The sequence below is a fragment of the Pygocentrus nattereri genome, chromosome 20 (assembly GCF_015220715.1).
Source record: "Pygocentrus nattereri isolate fPygNat1 chromosome 20, fPygNat1.pri, whole genome shotgun sequence".
In the NCBI taxonomy this organism is placed as follows: Eukaryota; Metazoa; Chordata; class Actinopteri; order Characiformes; family Serrasalmidae; genus Pygocentrus; species Pygocentrus nattereri.
In genome coordinates this window covers 3,486,154-3,505,896 of record NC_051230.1, presented here as the reverse complement: position 1 = coordinate 3,505,896, position 19,743 = coordinate 3,486,154, and the positions used below count along the sequence as shown (strand labels likewise).

Sequence of the window (19,743 nt, the reverse complement as noted above, 5' to 3'; positions counted from 1 at the left end):
AAGTGTTGGGGCTACATGACCCTCCAAATAGGGATTTTTCTGAGACTCCAAACAGAAAAAAGAAAAATTGGCCAGACGGCTGAACAAGAGACCAAAGGAGCACACAAAAGTGAGAATTTTCACTGTTTAAAAAAATAGAATAACTTTCCCGTTCCACCTTAAATGGTGCAGCAGTCACATTCTGACGCTTCATGCATCAGAACTGCTGGACTATTTAAGGTGGAACGGGAAAATTCGAACAAGATTCTGGAGAATCTCTGACTTCAGCTTCACATCACTGAAGAATTAGGGGGGGTGATAATAAATAATTGCCCCCCTCTTTGAAGGCGTATGATCCCTAAATGTAACTAAAGCCCAGCAGTGAGGAGCTGAGCTTTCCCCTCCTCTGCTGTCCCTGCAGACGGGCAGGGTCGCCTACGGAGCGGCGCTAGTAGCTGTTAATGAAGTGATGCTCTTTTATTAGAGGGTCTCATTTCAGAGGGAAGATCTCAACCACTGCCCTGTAGCTCAGGAACAAGTGGTGAGGGTGACACTAGAAAACAAGGGGTAGGGGTAAAACGAAGAAATGGGATTGGGCCTTTCAGCAGTTCACACCCACAAATGAACCTTTGCTGTTGATTTCTTGCATTTTTCTCTCTTATAAGCAACAACTTGACATGAAGTGATGTCATATGCCAACAGGCTATGGTGTACTCACCTTGTATACGTCACAGTGAGTGTTATTGATTAGCTGGATTAGGAAAGGAACTGTTCACTTATCTACGTCCTGTTGTCCTGTTCTCTGTGTCTCAGGCTGTCTGAACTGCAGTCGTATCACAGCTCTCACCGATCGGCTCAGCTCTCTGGAGGCAAAGGTAACGTCTGTCTCACCTTGGCTGTTTTTACGTTATCACACTTTCTGGCAATGTGTTGTCACGCACGTCAGATCAGCAGTTCAAAGACGTTTCCTTAAGCACAACATTGTTGATCAATGCTTGTTTTCTTCTCTCCCTCCCTTTCCTGTCCTCCCTTCCTCTCCCTCGACCCCTTCCTCTCCCTGCTTTCTTTCTCAGGCCCCTCTCTGTTTCTCTTTCTTTTACCTCAGTTAAGATTTTGCTCAGTAATAAAACACATAAAGCAAATAAACAAATTATGAAATAACAATAAATAATAACAATAAAGCCCCGGAAGAACAAATGTGATGGGCTTTAATGGAACAGGATTTATTTCAGTTATTTTTGAGTCCTATTGCTCCATTCATTATGAAATGTTCACACAATATAAAGGATAACTGATGTTTTCAAGTTTTGCAAAAGCACAAAACACTATTCTGATAGAACAGAGAGCCTAACAAGTTTAAAACTTGACGTTGAGTTCTGTGCCATAATGTCAAAGTTCCAAATACTCATACAATCCTTGTGTGATAACCTGATGTATTTCTATATTTCTTTCTCAGGTCCAGCTCCTCTCTTCTCCAGCCTCTCAAAGACTGTCCCAGTCTAAAGGTGGAGGAGATCATGATTCCTCCTCCCTCATGGGGGCTCTACCTGCTCGAGGAGCTCCTGGAGCACAAGGCCCTGCAGGTGTGGCTCTCTCTCTTTCTGTCACCATGTACCAGTACTGTATACTGCACACTGTACCAGTGTATACTGTATACTGCACACTGTACCAGTGTATACTGTCTACTGCACACTGTAGATGTGTATACTGCACACTGTACCAGTAAATACTCTACTGCACACTGTAACAGTACTGTATACTGCACACTGTACCAGTGTATACTGTCTACTGCACACTGTAGATGTGTATACTGCACACTGTACCAGTAAATACTCTACTGCACACTGTAACAGTACTGTATACTGCACACTGTACCAGTGTATACTGTCTACTGCACACTGTAGATGTGTATACTGCACACTGTACCAGTAAATACTCTACTGCACACTGTAACAGTACTTTATACTGCAAACTGTACCAGTGTATACTGGTACATATAAATGTATATTACACACTGTATCAATATACACTGTACACTACATACTGTACCAATATATATACAGTGTACTGCACACTGTACCAGTATACACTGTACTGTACCAATATATACAGTATATTACACACTGTACCATCATACACATTATACTTCATATTGTCCCAATATATACTGTGTACTGCACACTATCAGTATATACTGTATACTTCATACTGTACCAATATACACGGTATACTACACACTGTACCGATATACACGGTATACTACATACTGTACCAATATACACTCTATACTACATACTGTACCAATATACACTCTATACTACATACTGTACCGATATACACTCTATACTTCATACTGTACCAATATATACTGTGTACTGCACACTGTACCAGTATATATTGTGCTACCAATATACACTGTATAGTACATACTGTACCAGTACACACCGTATACTACACACTGTACCAATATATACCGTGTACTGCACACTGTACCAATTTACACTGTATTCTACATACTGTACCAGTATACACTGTATAATACACACTGTACCAAAATACGCTGTATACTACTCACTGTACCAGTATATACTTTATACTGCACGCTGTACTTGCTCCTTGCACTGCTACTCACTACTTTTGGCAAAGTCTACTAGTCAGTGTGTAGTAGGCCGTCTTCAATCATAGTTTGTACACGGCCTTTGTGGGATCGTAATAGTGCACTGCGTGTTCTCCAGTAGGTTTTCATACAACACTTCCAAGTGGCAGATTCCCAAAGTAGTGAAATATTGCGGTATGTAGTGAATAGGGTGTAGTTTCACACATAGCCCTGCAGTTTTCTGCCCAGTGCTTTAACTTTGCTTTGACATGTGAAGTTTGCCTGAATAGACAGTATTTCTTGTCTGGCAGCCTCTCTCTCTCTCTCTCTCTCTCTCTCTCTCTCTCTCTCTCTCTCTCTTTCTCTCACCTCCCTCTGGTCTGGACCCAAGCCCATGCTTGGCTATAGCCAAACTAGCATTTTTTCTGCCGTGTTTTCAGTTGGCCTTTTCATCAGTGTATCCTTTTACAGCCAATTACATTCTCCCCTTCATTAGCCAATAGCTTTGCGGAGCTAATCCTATTGCCGGTGCCCATTGTGATGAGCCGGGAAACACACCCACGGGCCTGTTTATCTTTACACACAGATGCTGGGGGGGTTTGGGGGGGGCATGAGGAGAGAAGATTAGTAGAAATTGAAGCTGGGTTTGTGTGCATGTGTGGGTGGGTGGGCTGTTTCTGTTTGAGGAGATTGTTATTGTGGCACTGCACTCAGTGAAATAAGAACATCAAAACTCGCAAAGCCCCCGTAACAATGCCCCCCCTCGTCTCTGCACGATTTGTCTCCATGACCTAGAACAGCGCTCCCATAATGCAGCGTTTTCACCCAAATACGCCTACATACTGCACAGACATCACCAGCAGACCCAGAATAGCTTTAGGACATCGAGAGTTTGTCCCAAACAGAAAAAAGAACCCGATGAAAAATATAAGGCCTCTTCACACAGGACCCCTAGTGGCATAGACACCTGCATCCACACAGCAGTCTTTAAAGAGACGCCACAGCCCAAAAGAAACGTTACCGTCTGTTGTAAACTTGCCTACTCGCATCCTGCCATGGTGCCACCGTCTCCAGAGTAAGCCTTTCCAGGTTACCGGTTAGGGAAACAATCTTCTGATGGTGTGTCTTGGAGGAGAGAGGAAGTGCTTTGGGGTGGGTTTTTAGGGTCGAGCTACAGAAGGATGCAGCTAGGATACAAAATATCACATCCGTAGTCATTTTTACATTTGTGCTACAGTAACAAATTATCTTGATTTTTCTTTGTCAGTTTCCACTGCGATTATTCCCTGTAGCTGCACTGAACAAATCTGTGTCTGCCATTCATTATTCAGGCAACTACTATGTGAATTATTCAGCAACTACTATGAATTATTCAGTAATTACTATTAGGTATTCAGTACCTAGTACTAATTATTCAGTATCTACTATGAATTATTCAGTAATTACTATGAATTATTCAGTAATAACTACTAGATATTCATTAACTACTCTGAATTGTTCAGTAACTGGTATGAATTATTCAGTAATCACTGTTAGGTAGTCATTAACTAGTACAAATTATTCAGTATCTACTATGAATTATTCAGTAATTACTTTTAGGTGTTCATTAACTAGTATGAATAATGCAGTAACTACTATGAATTATTCAGTAATTACTATGAATTATTCAGTAATAACTACTAGATATTCATTAATTACTCTGAATTGTTCAGTAACTGGTATGAATTATTCCATTTTTGCTATGAATTATTCAGTAACTGGTAATAATTACTCAGTGTCTAATACTACTTATTCAGTAACTGCTATGACACTAATATGTGAGGACCCTCACACAGACCCTGAGGGCCAGTTTTCCAGACCCAGATTAAGCCTAAGCCTGGACTAAATGATATTTTAATAGTGAAACATCACTGACGTGGCACTGTAATCCAAGATCAGGCTGTATCCTTGTCCATGAAGTTTAAGGGGTTAATGTGAAATTGACCCCCCCAAAACACAAGAGATCGTTTCTCAATTCACAGCAATGGGTGAAGGGGAGGGGTATGTTGTGATTATGGGTGGTCTTCTGCAGATGAGGGAATTCCGATGGCTCGTGTGCGTCGGCCTGTCCGCTGGCCCATTACTGATGACCTCATCAAGCTTAGATGGACCCCTCTGAGCAGCAGAGAAGCTGCCCACTCTTCGAAGAAAATTCCATTGACTTGGGGGTTAAAATGCTTCTTGAGAATTCAAGAAGTCTTTTTTTAACTGTGCATCTGTATCAGTGTCCTGTTACTCAGTCCACTCTCTGTGTCTCTCCTAGGTCCGCAGGGTGAGAGAGGCAAGGACGGCATACCCGGCAAAGAAGGTGAGCCCTCCACTGAGTGTATAGGGTGTAATGGTGTCCAAACATATCCAGACAGTCCTTCTAATGAGTGAATTCAACTACTTTAAGGTGTTGCTGTTCAACTGTGCACACGCAGTTTGTTTAATTTCGATAAGAAAGCATTGACCAATATATCGGGACACTCTGGGGAAGCTGCACATACACGCCAAGCGTGGGCTAAAGGGGTCTAAATCCCTCCAGCATTGGCCTGTGAAGCAGTGGAACTGTGTTCTCTGGAGTGAAGGAGCTCCATCCAGTACCTTTGGGATGAGTTTCAGATCCAGTGATCATTCAACATCAGTACCTGACCTCACCAGTGCTCAATCACATCCTCACAGCAATGTTCAACGTCTAGTCTAAAGCCTTCTCAGAAGAGTCGGTGCTGTTATTGCAGCGAACACCTCATTAATCCTCTTCATTTTAGAAAAATTGCTGGATGAACAGGTGTCAACTTTTGGACAACTAAGAATACATCTGAAAATTACATTTTATTTAATATAAAATTATATATATATATATATGAAAGTGGGTCACTAGTTAACTGTGCTAACCACCCACTGGTTTGTGCTGCTGTGAGTGAATGGCTAGACTTCTGTTGTCTCCCTGTTTAGTGAGTTAAAGACACACAGCGCCATCTAGTGTACGAAAGTAGCAACTGCTCAGAGTTTTTACTGCTAATAATTTATTGAGGAATAGAAAAACATAACCTATATTTTTATCAAAAAGTACTCAAACAGGAATTTGCTATTGAAAAGAAAATGTTATTTTTATAATCATCGTTATCATTTTCATATCAGGCTGTAGTCCGATTATTCCACTGAAACACTCATATGTTTATATGTTGTCCATGCCATGTTATTTGCATTAACAGGCTTTGGTTTGCTCTACAGGTAAACCTGGGTCTCGGGGTCTGCCTGGGCCAAAGGGGGATGCAGGCTTGAGAGGACCCTCAGGTGCCCCAGGGTCTAGAGGAACACCTGGACCAGCAGGTAGGCTGAGGAACATCTCACAAAGAGCTCCACCATATATATATATATATATATATATATATATATGATTACCCTGAGTAGCGGAAGGATGTGTTTGTTCTAACTTTAGATATTCTTGGACTTCCTCAGTTCCTCTCTCTTTGCTACGGAGCAGGTGACCTCCTGTATAAACAAAAATAATGCCTGGCCACGACTTAGTAAGGCGTGGGAATGAGATGATTAAGTCATGGCCACGACTTAGTAAAGTGTGGGAACGAGATCCTAATGCATGACCGCGACCTATTAAGCCGCAATCTCGTTCCCACACCTTACTAAGTCACAGCCATGACTTAATCATCATATTCCCATGCCTTATTCGTGGCCACGCATAAGGATCTCATTCCCATGCATTAATAAGGCGTGGCCACACATTATTTTTTATTTATATAGGATGTCACCAGCAGGGCTCTGTGCTTTGCTCCTGCCATGATTCAAAGTTTTATTTGTGGAACAAGCATTTTCACTTGGTGGTGACAAAGCAATAGAAGCTATATCGCCCCCTACCCTTCCTGTAGTGTACTGCAGTCTGTCGGAATGACTGTGAATAGTACCGCACTGAGGGGGTTCATATCATCAGTGTTAGGTCGTAAGGGTTACGGCAATAGTTTGATGTCATTTATGCCTGAAGTTTGCTTCTTTGACTTTGCACTGGAGCTGCAAGGCTAATGTACCTAATTAGTCACTTCTATTACATCAGCATCGTCGCTACAGTGCAAAGCTAAAGAAGCAAACTTTAAGATGCAAAACATGTCGTCGCTGAATTGCGATGAGGCAAATTAGTGCAGTCGATCAGCAGCGACTTGTTTGGTGTCCAGATTTTGCTTCCTTAGTTTAGAATGGGAGCTATGGAGAAGAGTGTCAACATACACTGGAAATCAATAGTCACCCAAACCGTTTCCGTAAATACACGACCAAAACTTCTCTCAACCTGCTCTTACTGCTTCTAGGTCTTAATTCTGACTGAGTTAGAGGATCTGTGCTCCTCATTTTTGTAGGTTTATCATTATTTGCAAGCCTTAAGTGTAAACGTGCTATTTCTACGTTCCTGCGTGACCTTTTACAACACACTCCTGCCTCTCAGAGTGTAAGGCAGAATAGTCCTGGAAAACGGGACGCTATGCGAATAAAAATATAATTCCAATTTTAGCTTGACTCTCTGTGTCCTGAGCTCATTTTCTCGATTTGTTCATCTCTTCTTAAACTCTTCTTTAAAGGCTCTACATAGAACCTGATCCTCATATGTTTCGTATCTAAACGCTCCGTCATCTTCATCACTACTTTCCAAACCCGCTGCAGCAGCTTCAGCAGCTGTAAACTCTCTGACGCCGCTTCACACAAGCCTCCGATGTGGACTGAATGATTTCCGGTGTGACGGTCAGTCCTTAGTGATTCCCTGAGTGTCCGTCGGTCAGTTTCACACAGACTGTAGACGGACACACAAGTCCACCAGCTCCACAAGGTGAGAGGCAGATGCCGTGTAGCTCAGCCCCTCTTCATAGGCTCATAACTCCGGATGTGAGTCTCGTAGGATCTTGTGATAAGATGGAATGGAAATGGCGGCTCTACGGATTCAGGAAGTGATTTCTGAGCTGGACCATCACAAAGATACAGACCCAGATATACAAACATTGAATTTGACACACGGACGGGTTTGGGGACCCCAGAGGGTTAAATGTGTGAAAAGGTCGATCCATAGCAATTCATTTAATAGCATTTTTTAAAACCAGCTGAGTTACCAGCTGATTTTGAAGCAAATATATGAAGATTTTGTGGAAATGGTTTGGGTGACTATTGACTTCCAGTGTTTGTTAGCACCATTAGCCTGGCATTTGCAGTTCTAAACTGAAATTTAGACATCAAACATGTCCTGGATGACTGACTGCATTTGGGGTAGTTGGAAAATCATATTTGATCCTATTTGATTTTTTTGCTAAACTATTTCTTTAATGCTGCTTTCAGTTCACTCAGTGCTTCCCAATGGTTTTCAATCTCAGTTGCGCTGCTAAAGGTGAGAAAGGTGTTTTGTCCAGTTGTGAACTAGTCATTACAGAACCAGCCGTTCTCATGCCTCCATGGCGGAGAACTTCCCAGATAAACAGAGGTCCGCAGGCCAGGACGTGTCACTTCCTGTCTGCATAGCTGATGTATTACAGCAGTTGCCCAGAAGGCCTTGTGATTGTGATTATGGCAGCCGAGACTGTATTTAAGTCGGGATTTTATTTCAGTCAGTTTTCTGGTTCTGCCACTTTGTGATAGGGATGGTAAAAGTATTTCAGACTCTGTGTGTTCCCCTAATAACAGCCTGTTCCTTTTGCGGACAGCATAGCAATAACGGCACCAAACAGAGAAAACGCTGACTCGGTTAAAAAAGCAGGCTGCCAAAATATTTGTCCTTAGGCCGAGAAAAAAACTCCCTTTTTATCCCCAGCATGGAGCCCTGATCTCCGTTCGCTGACCAATGGCTTTATGTCATCCAGAGCCCTGGAATAAAGCATAAATCTGCTCTCAGAGCAGAGAAACCTCATGAAAGAAGCGCTCACCATCATCACAGCACCACAGCACCACAGCACATCTCTATATGATGGAAAACGTCTTTGTTGGTTGTTGTTTTTTTCATTTGGAGAAAGCAAAGCTTGTGAGCTAAAGTGCGTATTGCAACCATAAAAGCTAATTTTCAGCCATGTTGCTATTCATATGAATCACAATTCATATCATATCATATCTTTTAAAAGACTACATTCTTGGTTTCTTGCAGTTTTTTCTCACAAAAGTGGTCCCGTATGTGGGTCACTACCTAATTACGTTGGTGGTTAATGTAACATGTAAGGCCTTCAGTTCAGCTCCTGAAGTCCTAACCAATAGGAGATCTCGCTTGGCTGGATCTACCTAGACAGGATGATTCTGTTCAATAAAAGTGAAGTAAAAATTACAGACATTTATTTTTTATTTCACAGAAAATACCTGTAGGTCTTCTTTGAAGGTCCAGGTCAACCCAAATGTTAAGAAGAGCCGTTTTGTCCTTTCAGCAAAAATCAAACCACAACATATAGTGTCCATTTTACCATCTTGGGTGTAAATACGTCTCGGTATGTGTTGATGTACTAGTTTAGGCTAGAATATATAATATAACAAAAACACAGACTTCCCTGGCCGGGCGGCCGGGGTCCTCTCTGTGTGGAGTTTGCATGTTCTCCCTGTGTCTGTGTGGGCTTCCTCTGGGTTCTCCGGTTTCCTCCTGCAGTCCAAAGACATGCGGTCAGGCCAATTGGACAGGCTAAATTGCCCCTAGGTGTGAGTGTGTGTGTGTGATTGTGTCCGTCTGTCTGTCTGCCCTGCTATGAAACTGGCGACCTGTCCAGGGTGTATCCTGCCTTCCGCTCGATGACCGCTGGGATTGGCTCCACCTCCCCCCATGATCCTGAGAGAGAAGCGGCTTAGAACGTGTGTGTGTGTGTGTGTGTGTGTGTGTGAAAGCACAGACTTACTTTGCTCTGCTTAAAGCTTTAGTTCAGCTATAGCTGCTTTTCTCACATCTCCAGCAGGAAACTTTTCCTCAAAAGTAAAAGTTTCTTGTGAAATGTCTCTCAACATGTGACTTTTTACGAGGCTAAAGTCACTTCTCATTCACCGTCGTCTTGTTCAAATTTTTCCGTTCATAAGTTGCTTTGTTGCCCCCAAAGTTGCTTTGTTACAAGTTATATTATCTGCCGCTGAAATAAGACACTTTCATAAGATAAAATTACTTAAGACAGGTAAAAATATCTGGAAATAAGCAAGATAATCTTAGAACGATGTCATAATGACAAGAAGTGTTAGATAAACTGACTAGATCTCTCAGTAAGATGTTTGCAGCATTGTGTCTAATCAATGGGCCTCGTTCACCAACCGTTTCTTAAAACCCACTTACGCAGTCTCAGGATCTCAGGATCTTTCTCAAAAACACATCTAAGAACAAACTTAACCTCTTCAGCTCCTTAAGGCCACCGGTGGTTCCAAATCACACTTCTTCATGTTCTTCATAACGTTCATGTTCCATAAGCTCCGTTCAGAAGCTGGGCGTCGTGTGAGGCTGTAGCTCTTCTCTCCAGTCTAATAGACGGTGACGTCATTTTAAACCCTTATAATAAAAGAAGCTGAACTTTGTTTTTCTACTGAAAGTCGACCCGTTTTTCCCCAAATCTGGGCTCTAAACTATAAACAGACGGCGTCTCTTCAGTGATCTGCTCTGGAAACATCACTTTTAGAAAACATTAAGAGCGTCGGAGATTTTTGGCTTTCAGCAGTAAATTGTAAGCATGTAGTGAAATGTGGAGATCATAAAACACACGTTCTGTTCATCTGAGGAGCTTTTACAATAAATAAATAAATAAATAAAATAAAAATGTACATTTATTTTGTGCAGTTACTGAATAATTTGCCTTACGATTGGTCACGTGAATTCAGATGGACAAACCAAAATGCTGAATGAGGCCCATTACTGGGTGGCAGTTCTCCTTATTAGACGAAAGCAATGCTCTTAAAAAAACTAAAAACACTCTGAGCACCTTCCCATAGGAGCGCATGTTACAAAAGGCCTTATTGTTATCATAACCGCTGATGTATTGCCTCAGGTGGTGTCTTTTGTCAGCGTCCTGATTGGCTGAAATGGATCTGAGTGACCGTTGACCTCTCCGTGAGTCCCTGCTGAGGTTTTGATGAGCTTTTGAGTTCCAGTGACTCTACGGCTGAACCTTGAGACGCAGCCAGCTGTTCGAGCCCGGTCTCAGATCAACATGAGATATGTATACAATAGGCCTATATTTATTTCTTCCATATGGTCTGCATTTTATTGTTTTTCTTAGGCAGACCACACGTTTTTAAAATCATAAGTGTTTACTGTACTTGAGGGAGCGCTGGCTGTTCTCTCACTGAACTGGTAGATTTACTAAAGCTGGCTGTTAAAAAAAGCTGAAAAAACGATCCACTGAATTCGCTTGAGTCATTTACCACATGAATAAAATACAGCACATCAACACAACTCGTTAGGCTGAATGAATGTAGAACGACTCTAAATGTAGGTATTGTGATATAAACCGAGTCCGTTCTACAGTTTCTCATTAGGCTGAATGAATAACCAACTCTAAATGTAGGTATTGTGATATAAACCGAGTCCGTTCTACAGTTTCTCATTAGGCTGAATGAATAACCGACTCTAAATTTAGGTATTGTGATATAAACCGAGTCCGTTCTACAGTTTCTCATTAGGCTGAATGAATAACCGGCTCTAAATGTAGGTATTGTGATATAAACCGAGTCTGTTCTACAGTTTCTCATTAGACTGAATGAATAACCGACTCTAAATGTAGGTATTGTGATATAAACCGAGTCCGTTCTACAGTTTCTCATTAGGCTGAATGAATAACCGACTCTAAATGTAGGTATTGTGATATAAACCGAGTCCGTTCTACAGTTTCTCATTAGACTGAATGAATAACCGACTCTAAATGTAGGTATTGTGATACAAACCGAGTCTGTTCTACAGTTTCTCATTAGACTGAATGAATAACCGACTCTAAATGTAGGTATTGTGATATAAACCGAGTCCGTTCTACAGTTTCTCATTAGGCTGAATGAATAACCGACTCTAAATGTAGGTATTGTGATATAAACCGAGTCCGTTCTACAGTTTCTCATTAGACTGAATGAATAACCGACTCTAAATGTAGGTATTGTGATATAAACCGAGTCCGTTCTACAGTTTCTCATTAGGCTGAATGAATAACCGACTCTAAATGTAGGTATTGTGATATAAACCGAGTCCGTTCTACAGTTTCTCATTAGGCTGAATGAATAACCGGCTCTAAATGTAGGTATTGTGATATAAACCGAGTCTGTTCTACAGTTTCTCATTAGGCTGAATGAATAACCGACTCTAAATGTAGGTATTGTGATATAAACCGAGTCTGTTCTACAGTTTCTCATTAGGCTGAATGAATAACCGACTCTAAATGTAGGTATTGTGATATAAACCGAGTCCGTTCTACAGTTTCTCATTAGACTGAATGAATAACCGACTCTAAATGTAGGTATTGTGATATAAACCGAGTCCGTTCTACAGTTTCTCATTAGGCTGAATGAATAACCGACTCTAAATGTAGGTATTGTGATATAAACCGAGTCCGTTCTACAGTTTCTCATTAGACTGAATGAATAACCGACTCTAAATGTAGGTATTGTGATATAAACCGAGTCTGTTCTACAGTTTCTCATTAGACTGAATGAATAACCGACTCTAAATGTAGGTATTGTGATATAAACCGAGTCCGTTCTACAGTTTCTCATTAGGCTGAATGAATAACCGACTCTAAATGTAGGTATTGTGATATAAACCGAGTCTGTTCTACAGTTTCTCATTAGGCTGAATGAATAACCGGCTCTAAATGTAGGTATTGTGATATAAACCGAGTCTGTTCTACAGTTTCTCATTAGACTGAATGAATAACCGACTCTAAATGTAGGTATTGTGATATAAACCGAGTCTGTTCTACAGTTTCTCATTAGGCTGAATGAATAACCGACTCTAAATGTAGGTATTGTGATATAAACCGAGTCTGTTCTACAGTTTCTCATTAGGCTGAATGAATAACCGGCTCTAAATGTAGGTATTGTGATATAAACCGAGTCCGTTCTACAGTTTCTCGTTAGGCTGAATGGGATTTTTACCTGTGCGTTGCGTCACAGTGAGAGTTTATACCGTTCAACACGGCGGAGCAGAAACTGGTCTGCAGAGGAGACGAAGTTCATGCTCTGATCTTTAAAAGACGGCGGTGGGACGGACGTCCAGCTTATGCGTCTCAGAGCACGACGTCTTCCTCTCGGCCTTCTTTAATAAGGACGTGTGAAGGACGTTTTCCTGAGTCTGACGTCATTTTAAAGCAGTTAAAAACACAATCACTGCTCACTGCTGCTCATCTCACTCTGACTGGACTCACATGATGCTGGTTGTCATGGTAACGTCTACATTAAGCGGTTCTTGTAGTGAGCATGTAAACTGAGGTTTTTTTTGAGTAGAGTGAGAATCAACACCTCGGTCTTAATCTGTAATCGGAAAATATTCAGTCGGATTGGTGAAAATCTTTGCATGTGAACACAGCCAGTGTAAGTAAACCGGAATACAGCTTTGTGTTGATGTACTATATTTTATTCATGTGGAAATCAAGTAAAGCAAGTTAGAATGAAGCCAGTTCAGTGTTTCTGTTCTCACAGTGACCTGAATGAGTGGAAGCTCTTGTTTGGTTGGTGATCCAGGAAAGAGAAAGTGTGATGACGTGCACTTCTGGGAATCATTGTGGGAATCAGTAGGAGAGCTGGTGTACAGGTGAAGCTGTAATATGAATAGAGTCTTCAGGAAATGGCAGAATCATTCATCATACTGTGTGTGTGTGTGTGTGTGTGTGTGTGTGTGTGTGTGTGTGTGTAGTCCCTGACTCAGCAGTATTGATGCATTTGTTTCCTGTGGAAGGCAAACAGGACGTCCCAGTGATTAACACACACACACACACACACACACACACACACACACACACAATATTTTGTATTCCTATCTTTGTGCGATGTGGTCCTGTCTCTTAGACGCCCATATCTCACAGAATGTCTCATGAACAGACACGATGATAAGAGGATAAGAGGAGTTTGGCTATACTGGGAGGGGTTTTAGTTGTACTGGGAGGGGTTTTAGTTGTACTGGGAGGAAGTTTCGGATGTGCTGGGAGAGGTTTTGGTTGTCCTGGGAGGAGTTTTGGTTGTTGAATATGTATGAGCCGCATTTAAGTGTTTTGATGGTTTGTTTATATGTTCTTTTTTGTTGGCTTTGTGAGTGTGCGCCCCCTATAGGTGATTGGTGCCACCCTTTAAATCTGTGAATGAGAGGCGTGACGGAGAGGAAGGCAGGGCAGCAATGCCGTCATTGACCTCAGGTGGCACTCAGTAGGCGCTTAGCTGGCACTCAGTAGGCGCTCAGCTGGTACTCAGTAGGCATACCCCAGTTCTGCTCATTTTAAGGCTGCTGCCATTGGGGCCTGTTAGCCAAACAGCCTTGCTCTACCCTGGACTCCTAACAGTTATTAATGCGATATTTACGGACTTCATGCTACCACTGCGTATTTAATTTTGTACTCTTTGGAATTCTTGGAAACCAACTGTGACTCTGTCTTCTCCTGTGTGGTAAAGACAATTGGAAACAAGGGGTTACAGGATAAACTCAAACTGTTTCTACCATTGCATTACATGTCTTGGAGAGATGGATGTGTTTATGTTGCTGTAACGTGGCTCAGATGCGTCTCAGTCCACCTCCTGAAGTGGTTTAAATGATCAGATTAGTATCTGTTCTAAATGCGTCTCGGCTGCGTTTACACTTGCATTTTAACGTGGCCTCATCCAGATATAATCCTGATACTCAAGACGCACGAAACTCAGCCGGTCCACGTAGTTACTGAATAACAATAATCGCAGTTACTGATTTACTTAATCTTATTTATTCTTACATTTTATTTTTGCTTTTAGTTCTCCTTAGTTCTTTATTTCTTTTTATACTTATGTATTTATTTATTTATTTTTTTTTTTTTTTTTTCCTCTCATTTTATTTTTAATAGTTTTGTATCATTACTTTTTAATTTGTGTTATTGTATTACCTTATTAATCTCTTATCTTCTTTTGATCTTAATTTCTTATCATTTAAATCACAAGTTCTATTTTTATCTATTTTTATCTTTTTTTCACTGTTATTTAAAATTTTTAAAATTCTTTTAATGTAAAGTAGTTTAATGTAGTTATTATTTTCTTTGTCATGTCAATCCCTGTTTTTGTAAATGCTCGGCTACATTGAAAATGAGGGTTGCCCTCAAAGTACTTCCGAGTCAAAATAAAGGTTGATTGATTGATTGATTGATTGATTGATTGATTGATTGATTGAACAAGCCTTAGTATGTAATAAGCCTGGGACTCTAAGGGGAGTGAGTGGGAGGTTAACGTCTGAAGGGGTACGGGCCTGTAAAAAGTTTGGAGGCCAATGCTGTTGTTGTTATTGCTGAGGTTTGCCTTGAGAAGTCGTAGCTTTGTGAGTAGTTTAATTTAGAAACATTGATGTTCGATGGGGCGGCATGGTGGCGTGGTGGGTGGCGCTGTCGCCTCACAGCAAAGACGGCCTGGGTTCGATTCCCCGACTGGGTGACCGGGGTCCTCTCTGTGTGGAGTCTGCATGTTCTCCCCGTGTCTGTGTGGGTTTCCTCCGGGTTCTCCGGTTTCCTCCCACAGTCCAAAGACATGCAGTCAGGCCAATTGGACGTGCTAAATTGCCCCTGGGTGTGAGTGACTGTCTGTGTCTGTCTGTCTGCCCTGCGATGGACTGGTGACCTGTCCAGGGCGTATCCTGCCTTCCGCCTGATGACCGCTGGGATAGGCTCCAGCACCCCCCCGCGACCCTGACGGAGAAGCGGATTAGAAAATGGATGGATGATGTTTGCTGGTCGTGGTGTTTAAGGCACTTGCTAACTATGTTCACACAGGCTGATCAGGACCAGTTAAACCTGGTGGACTTCTTTTCTTCCCGTCTTTCCTCCAAAAAGAACCCAATAAGTGCAGTTTCTTGAGTATTTAGTGTGATGTGTGATGCGATGTTGAAATTCCTGCCCGTAACTCCGCCCATAAAGATCTGCTTCACTTCTTCTCTGCGTTGCAAAACTTTGTGAAACAGACGGACTTTTGTGGAATGCGGTCGAACATACACTCTTAGACAGACGGTTCTTCAATGGTTCTTTAATAAAGAAAATGAATCTGTATAGAACCATGAACACTTTTGCATGATTAAAGAGTTCTTCGCATCATGAAATGGTTCTTCAGACTGATGGAGAATGTGTTGTTTTTGAAAATGGTTCTATATAGCACCAAAAAGGGTTCTTCTATTGTGACGACATCAAGCATGTAGCTGTTGAAGAACGCTTTTTGGTGCTATATAGAACCCGTTTTAAAAACATTCTCCATCCGTCTGCAGAACCATGTTATGGTGAACATGAAAGGTTTTGTTCCAACAGCGATGATAAAACACTGCTTACTACTTTCAAAGCCCTTCATGCTCAGGCTGCACATGTTCAGGAGCCCCTCCATCCCTAAAGCCCACCTCGAACGCTCGGGTCCCCTCCTGGCGGTTTTCTCACTCCTCAACTCCACAGTCTTCCCACTGAGTGGCAAATCTTTCAGTGCCGTGGACTTCAAGCTGTAGAAATGTCCAAATTTCCGCAATGACCTTCTGCACTTGGTTCTTCAAGGGTTCTTTAGTCAAATGAATGATTCTGTTTAGAACCATGAGGGCTTTATGGAGTAGAGGTCATAAAGGTGGATGACTTCAAATATCTTGGGTCAAACATCCAGTGTAGAAAAGAGGTGAAGAAGAGGGTGCAGGCAGGATGGAGTGGGTGGAGACGGGTGTCAGGGCTGATGTGTGACAGAAGGAGAGCAGCAAGAGTGAAAGGGAAGGTCTACAAGACAGCAGTGCGTCCTGCTATGATGTGTGGTTTGGAGACTGTGGCTCTGTCTAAAAGACAGGAGGCTGAGCTGGAGGTGGCGGAGATGAAGATGCTGAGATTTTCGTTGGGAGTGACCAGGATGGACAAGATTAGAAATGAGCAGATCAGAGGGACGGTGAAGGTGGAGCAGTTTGGAGATAAAGCCAGAGAGGCCAGGTTGAGATGGTTTGGACATGTGTTGAGGCGGAATAGTGGATATATTGGGCAAAGAATGTTGGAGATGGAGCTGCAGGGCAGAAGGAGAAGAGGTAGACCTCAGAGAAGGTTTATGGATGTAGTGAAGGTGGACATGGAGATGGTTGGTGTGAAAGTAGAGGAGGCAGTGGATAGGGCAAGATGGAGGCAGATGATCCGCTGTGGCGACCCCTAAAGGGAGCAGCCGAAAGAAGAAGAAGAAGAAGAAGAAGAAGAAGAAGAAGTGCTTTATAGAATCAGTTCATGTGTAAATGGCTCTTAGCATGGTGAAAGTTCTTCAGACTGATATGGTGTATATCACTGTGGTCGGAGCAAAACCTCGTATCTCCAAAACGGAAACTTTACAGGAGAAGGAAAATACATACTGTACTTTTAATGTAAGCCAATGGAACCAGACGTCTTTCCGAGTCATTTTGGGCCGTTTCTTCATTAAATTTACACACAATGTAAAGAAGAACAAATTATGTCAAAAACTGAAAAAGGACAAAATTGGAAAAAATGAAGATACAAGGTTTTTTCCACAACAGCGATGTTTCTGAATACAGCCTTTTTGAAGTTTGATATTATAACACTTTTGTGACATTTTGTAGTGACAATCATGTGAAATATGTTAGTAAAACTAGACATTATATTTATATAGAAGGATGAAAAAGAATGGCAAAATTTGATGTGAGACATGGATAAAGTGTGTGCTGTGGGGGGTGTTCTGTTCATACTGTAGTCGACTGTTCTGGTGCCTCTTTTTCTAATAAAAGCTGCTCATTTTAGGGACAAATGCAGGTTTTTGTCATCTGGGGGGATCGAGTCCCCACAAAGGCACATATACGCACGGCACCATGCATTCACACACACACATTCACAGTTATTTAAACTGTTGTTCGCGTATCTGAGTGTGTTTTCCAGAATGGCTCTCTGTTCCGGTCCAGAGAGAACGGCTGCAAACTGCTAGTCAATGATTTACACCTCTGAGAGTGAGAACGGCGTCTTGATCCAGTCCATAAACGAGTGTTAAATCGCTCATCTGTCGTTCGTCTCGTGCCAAATAAATCACTGTCCAACCGCACTGCCTGCATAAACTGCAGCACCTCCCCCGGAGCCTGGATGGAGAAAAGAGGAGAGACTGAAGAGTGAGAAAACGAGTGCTCAGCACACACACACACACACACACACAGATACACACACACAAACACACACACACACAGATACACACACACAGATACACAGATACACACACACACACAGATACACACACACAAACACACACACACACACACACACACAGATACACACACACAAACACACACACACACAGATACACACACACAAACACACACAGATACACAGATACACACACACACACAGATACACACACAAACACACACACACACACAGATACACACACACAAACACACACACACACAGATACACACACAAACACACACACACACACAGATACCCACACAGATACACACACACACACACACAGATGCACAGATACACACAAACACACACACACACACACACACACAGATACACACACACAGATACACACACACACACAGATACACACACACAAACACACACACACACACACACACACAGATACACACACACAAACACACACACACACAGATACACACACACAGACACACACACAAACACACACACACACAGATACCCACACAGATACACACACACACACAGATGCACAGATACACACAAACACACACACACACACACATACACACAGATACACACACACACACAGATACACACACAGATACACATACACAGATACACACACACAGATACACACACATACACACATACACAGACACATATACACACAGATACACACACACACACACATACACAGACACACACACACATATACACACACACACACACACATTCATCATGAAATGTACACACAAGGTAAAGGACAGCAGTCTTTTTTAAATGATGTGAGAAACTGAGAAACGACGTGATGAAAGTCGTCTCAGCAGTTTGTTCACAGCGAATCTTCTGCACTGTTTATTCCAAATTCTCTGCAAAACGCGAAAGCCCCAGACAGTGCACTGCGCAGTAAACAGGACACAGTGCAGCTTCTGTGTTTCGGGAGTGCGGGCGGCACATTGCCCGTCGTAAAAAGGCACATTTTTCATGTAAAAATCAAACGATTAATTAAAATCTTTCAACTTTGATTCAAGACCCCATTTCAGACGCCTCCCAGCAGAAAGTCCCTCATAAATGATGGTTTATGTATATCGCCGCTGTCCAGGGAAAAACAAGCACCTCCAAAATCGTAAATTTTTACAGCAGAGGACAAAACATTCTTTACTTTCAGCGTCACATGAAGAGATTTTACTCCAAGCAATTCTGTTTTTTATTCCGTTGGTCCAGTCATCATGAGAATTTTAGATGATATAAAAAGACATCGGCCGTGTTAAAAAAGAAATGAAGAGACATGTTTTTCTTTTGACAGCGGCGATGTGTTTAGCTGATTAACCCTCGATTGCACAATGTTGCCCCAGGGCAACAAACTCATTTCCTTCACTTTACAGTAACATTATGCGTATTTAAAGACAAAGGTTGGGTTAACAATACAGTACGTTTGAGTGAGGCAATAAAACCTTGTGCTTGGTCTCTTAGTGGACACTTAAACCTCTTTTTCAGTTTTCAGTGTCAAGTTTTTTGTTACATTAGTTTGCAGAAATGTGTTTGTTGCCTACAAGCAACCCTGCAGGACAGAGGAGTGGCCAGTCACCGATACTCCAGAGGAGTAGGAGCCCTGCACGCGCTGCCAGTGTGTGCAGTACAGGGTTAACATCTGTATCAGTGTGTTGGGTTTGATTAGATCAGAATTTAATCCTCGTGAATATCTAAGCTCTGAATACTTCATCAGCTGTGTGAGTTGATCTGCCATATTTATGGGCACTTACGTTTGCTTATGTATAAACACACACTCACCCATGCAGTCTGTGTGTGTGTGTGTGTGTGTGTGTGTGTGTGTGTGTGTGT

The 19,743-nt window shown here is 42.0% G+C and overlaps 1 protein-coding gene across 4 annotated transcripts in view; it reads left to right on the top strand.

Annotated features, from left to right (window-relative positions):
* emid1 (EMI domain containing 1) overlaps positions 1 to 19,743 on the top strand; it is a 164,471-nt gene that overhangs the window by 108,557 nt on the left and 36,171 nt on the right. For all 4 annotated transcript variants that reach the window (XM_037531661.1, XM_037531663.1, XM_037531662.1 and 1 more), the window contains exons 5-8: positions 793 to 854; positions 1,436 to 1,562; positions 4,878 to 4,922; positions 5,831 to 5,929. In XM_037531661.1, the coding sequence (XP_037387558.1) occupies positions 793 to 854; positions 1,436 to 1,562; positions 4,878 to 4,922; positions 5,831 to 5,929 (333 nt within the window). The remainder of the gene's footprint in view (positions 1 to 792; positions 855 to 1,435; positions 1,563 to 4,877; positions 4,923 to 5,830; positions 5,930 to 19,743) is intronic.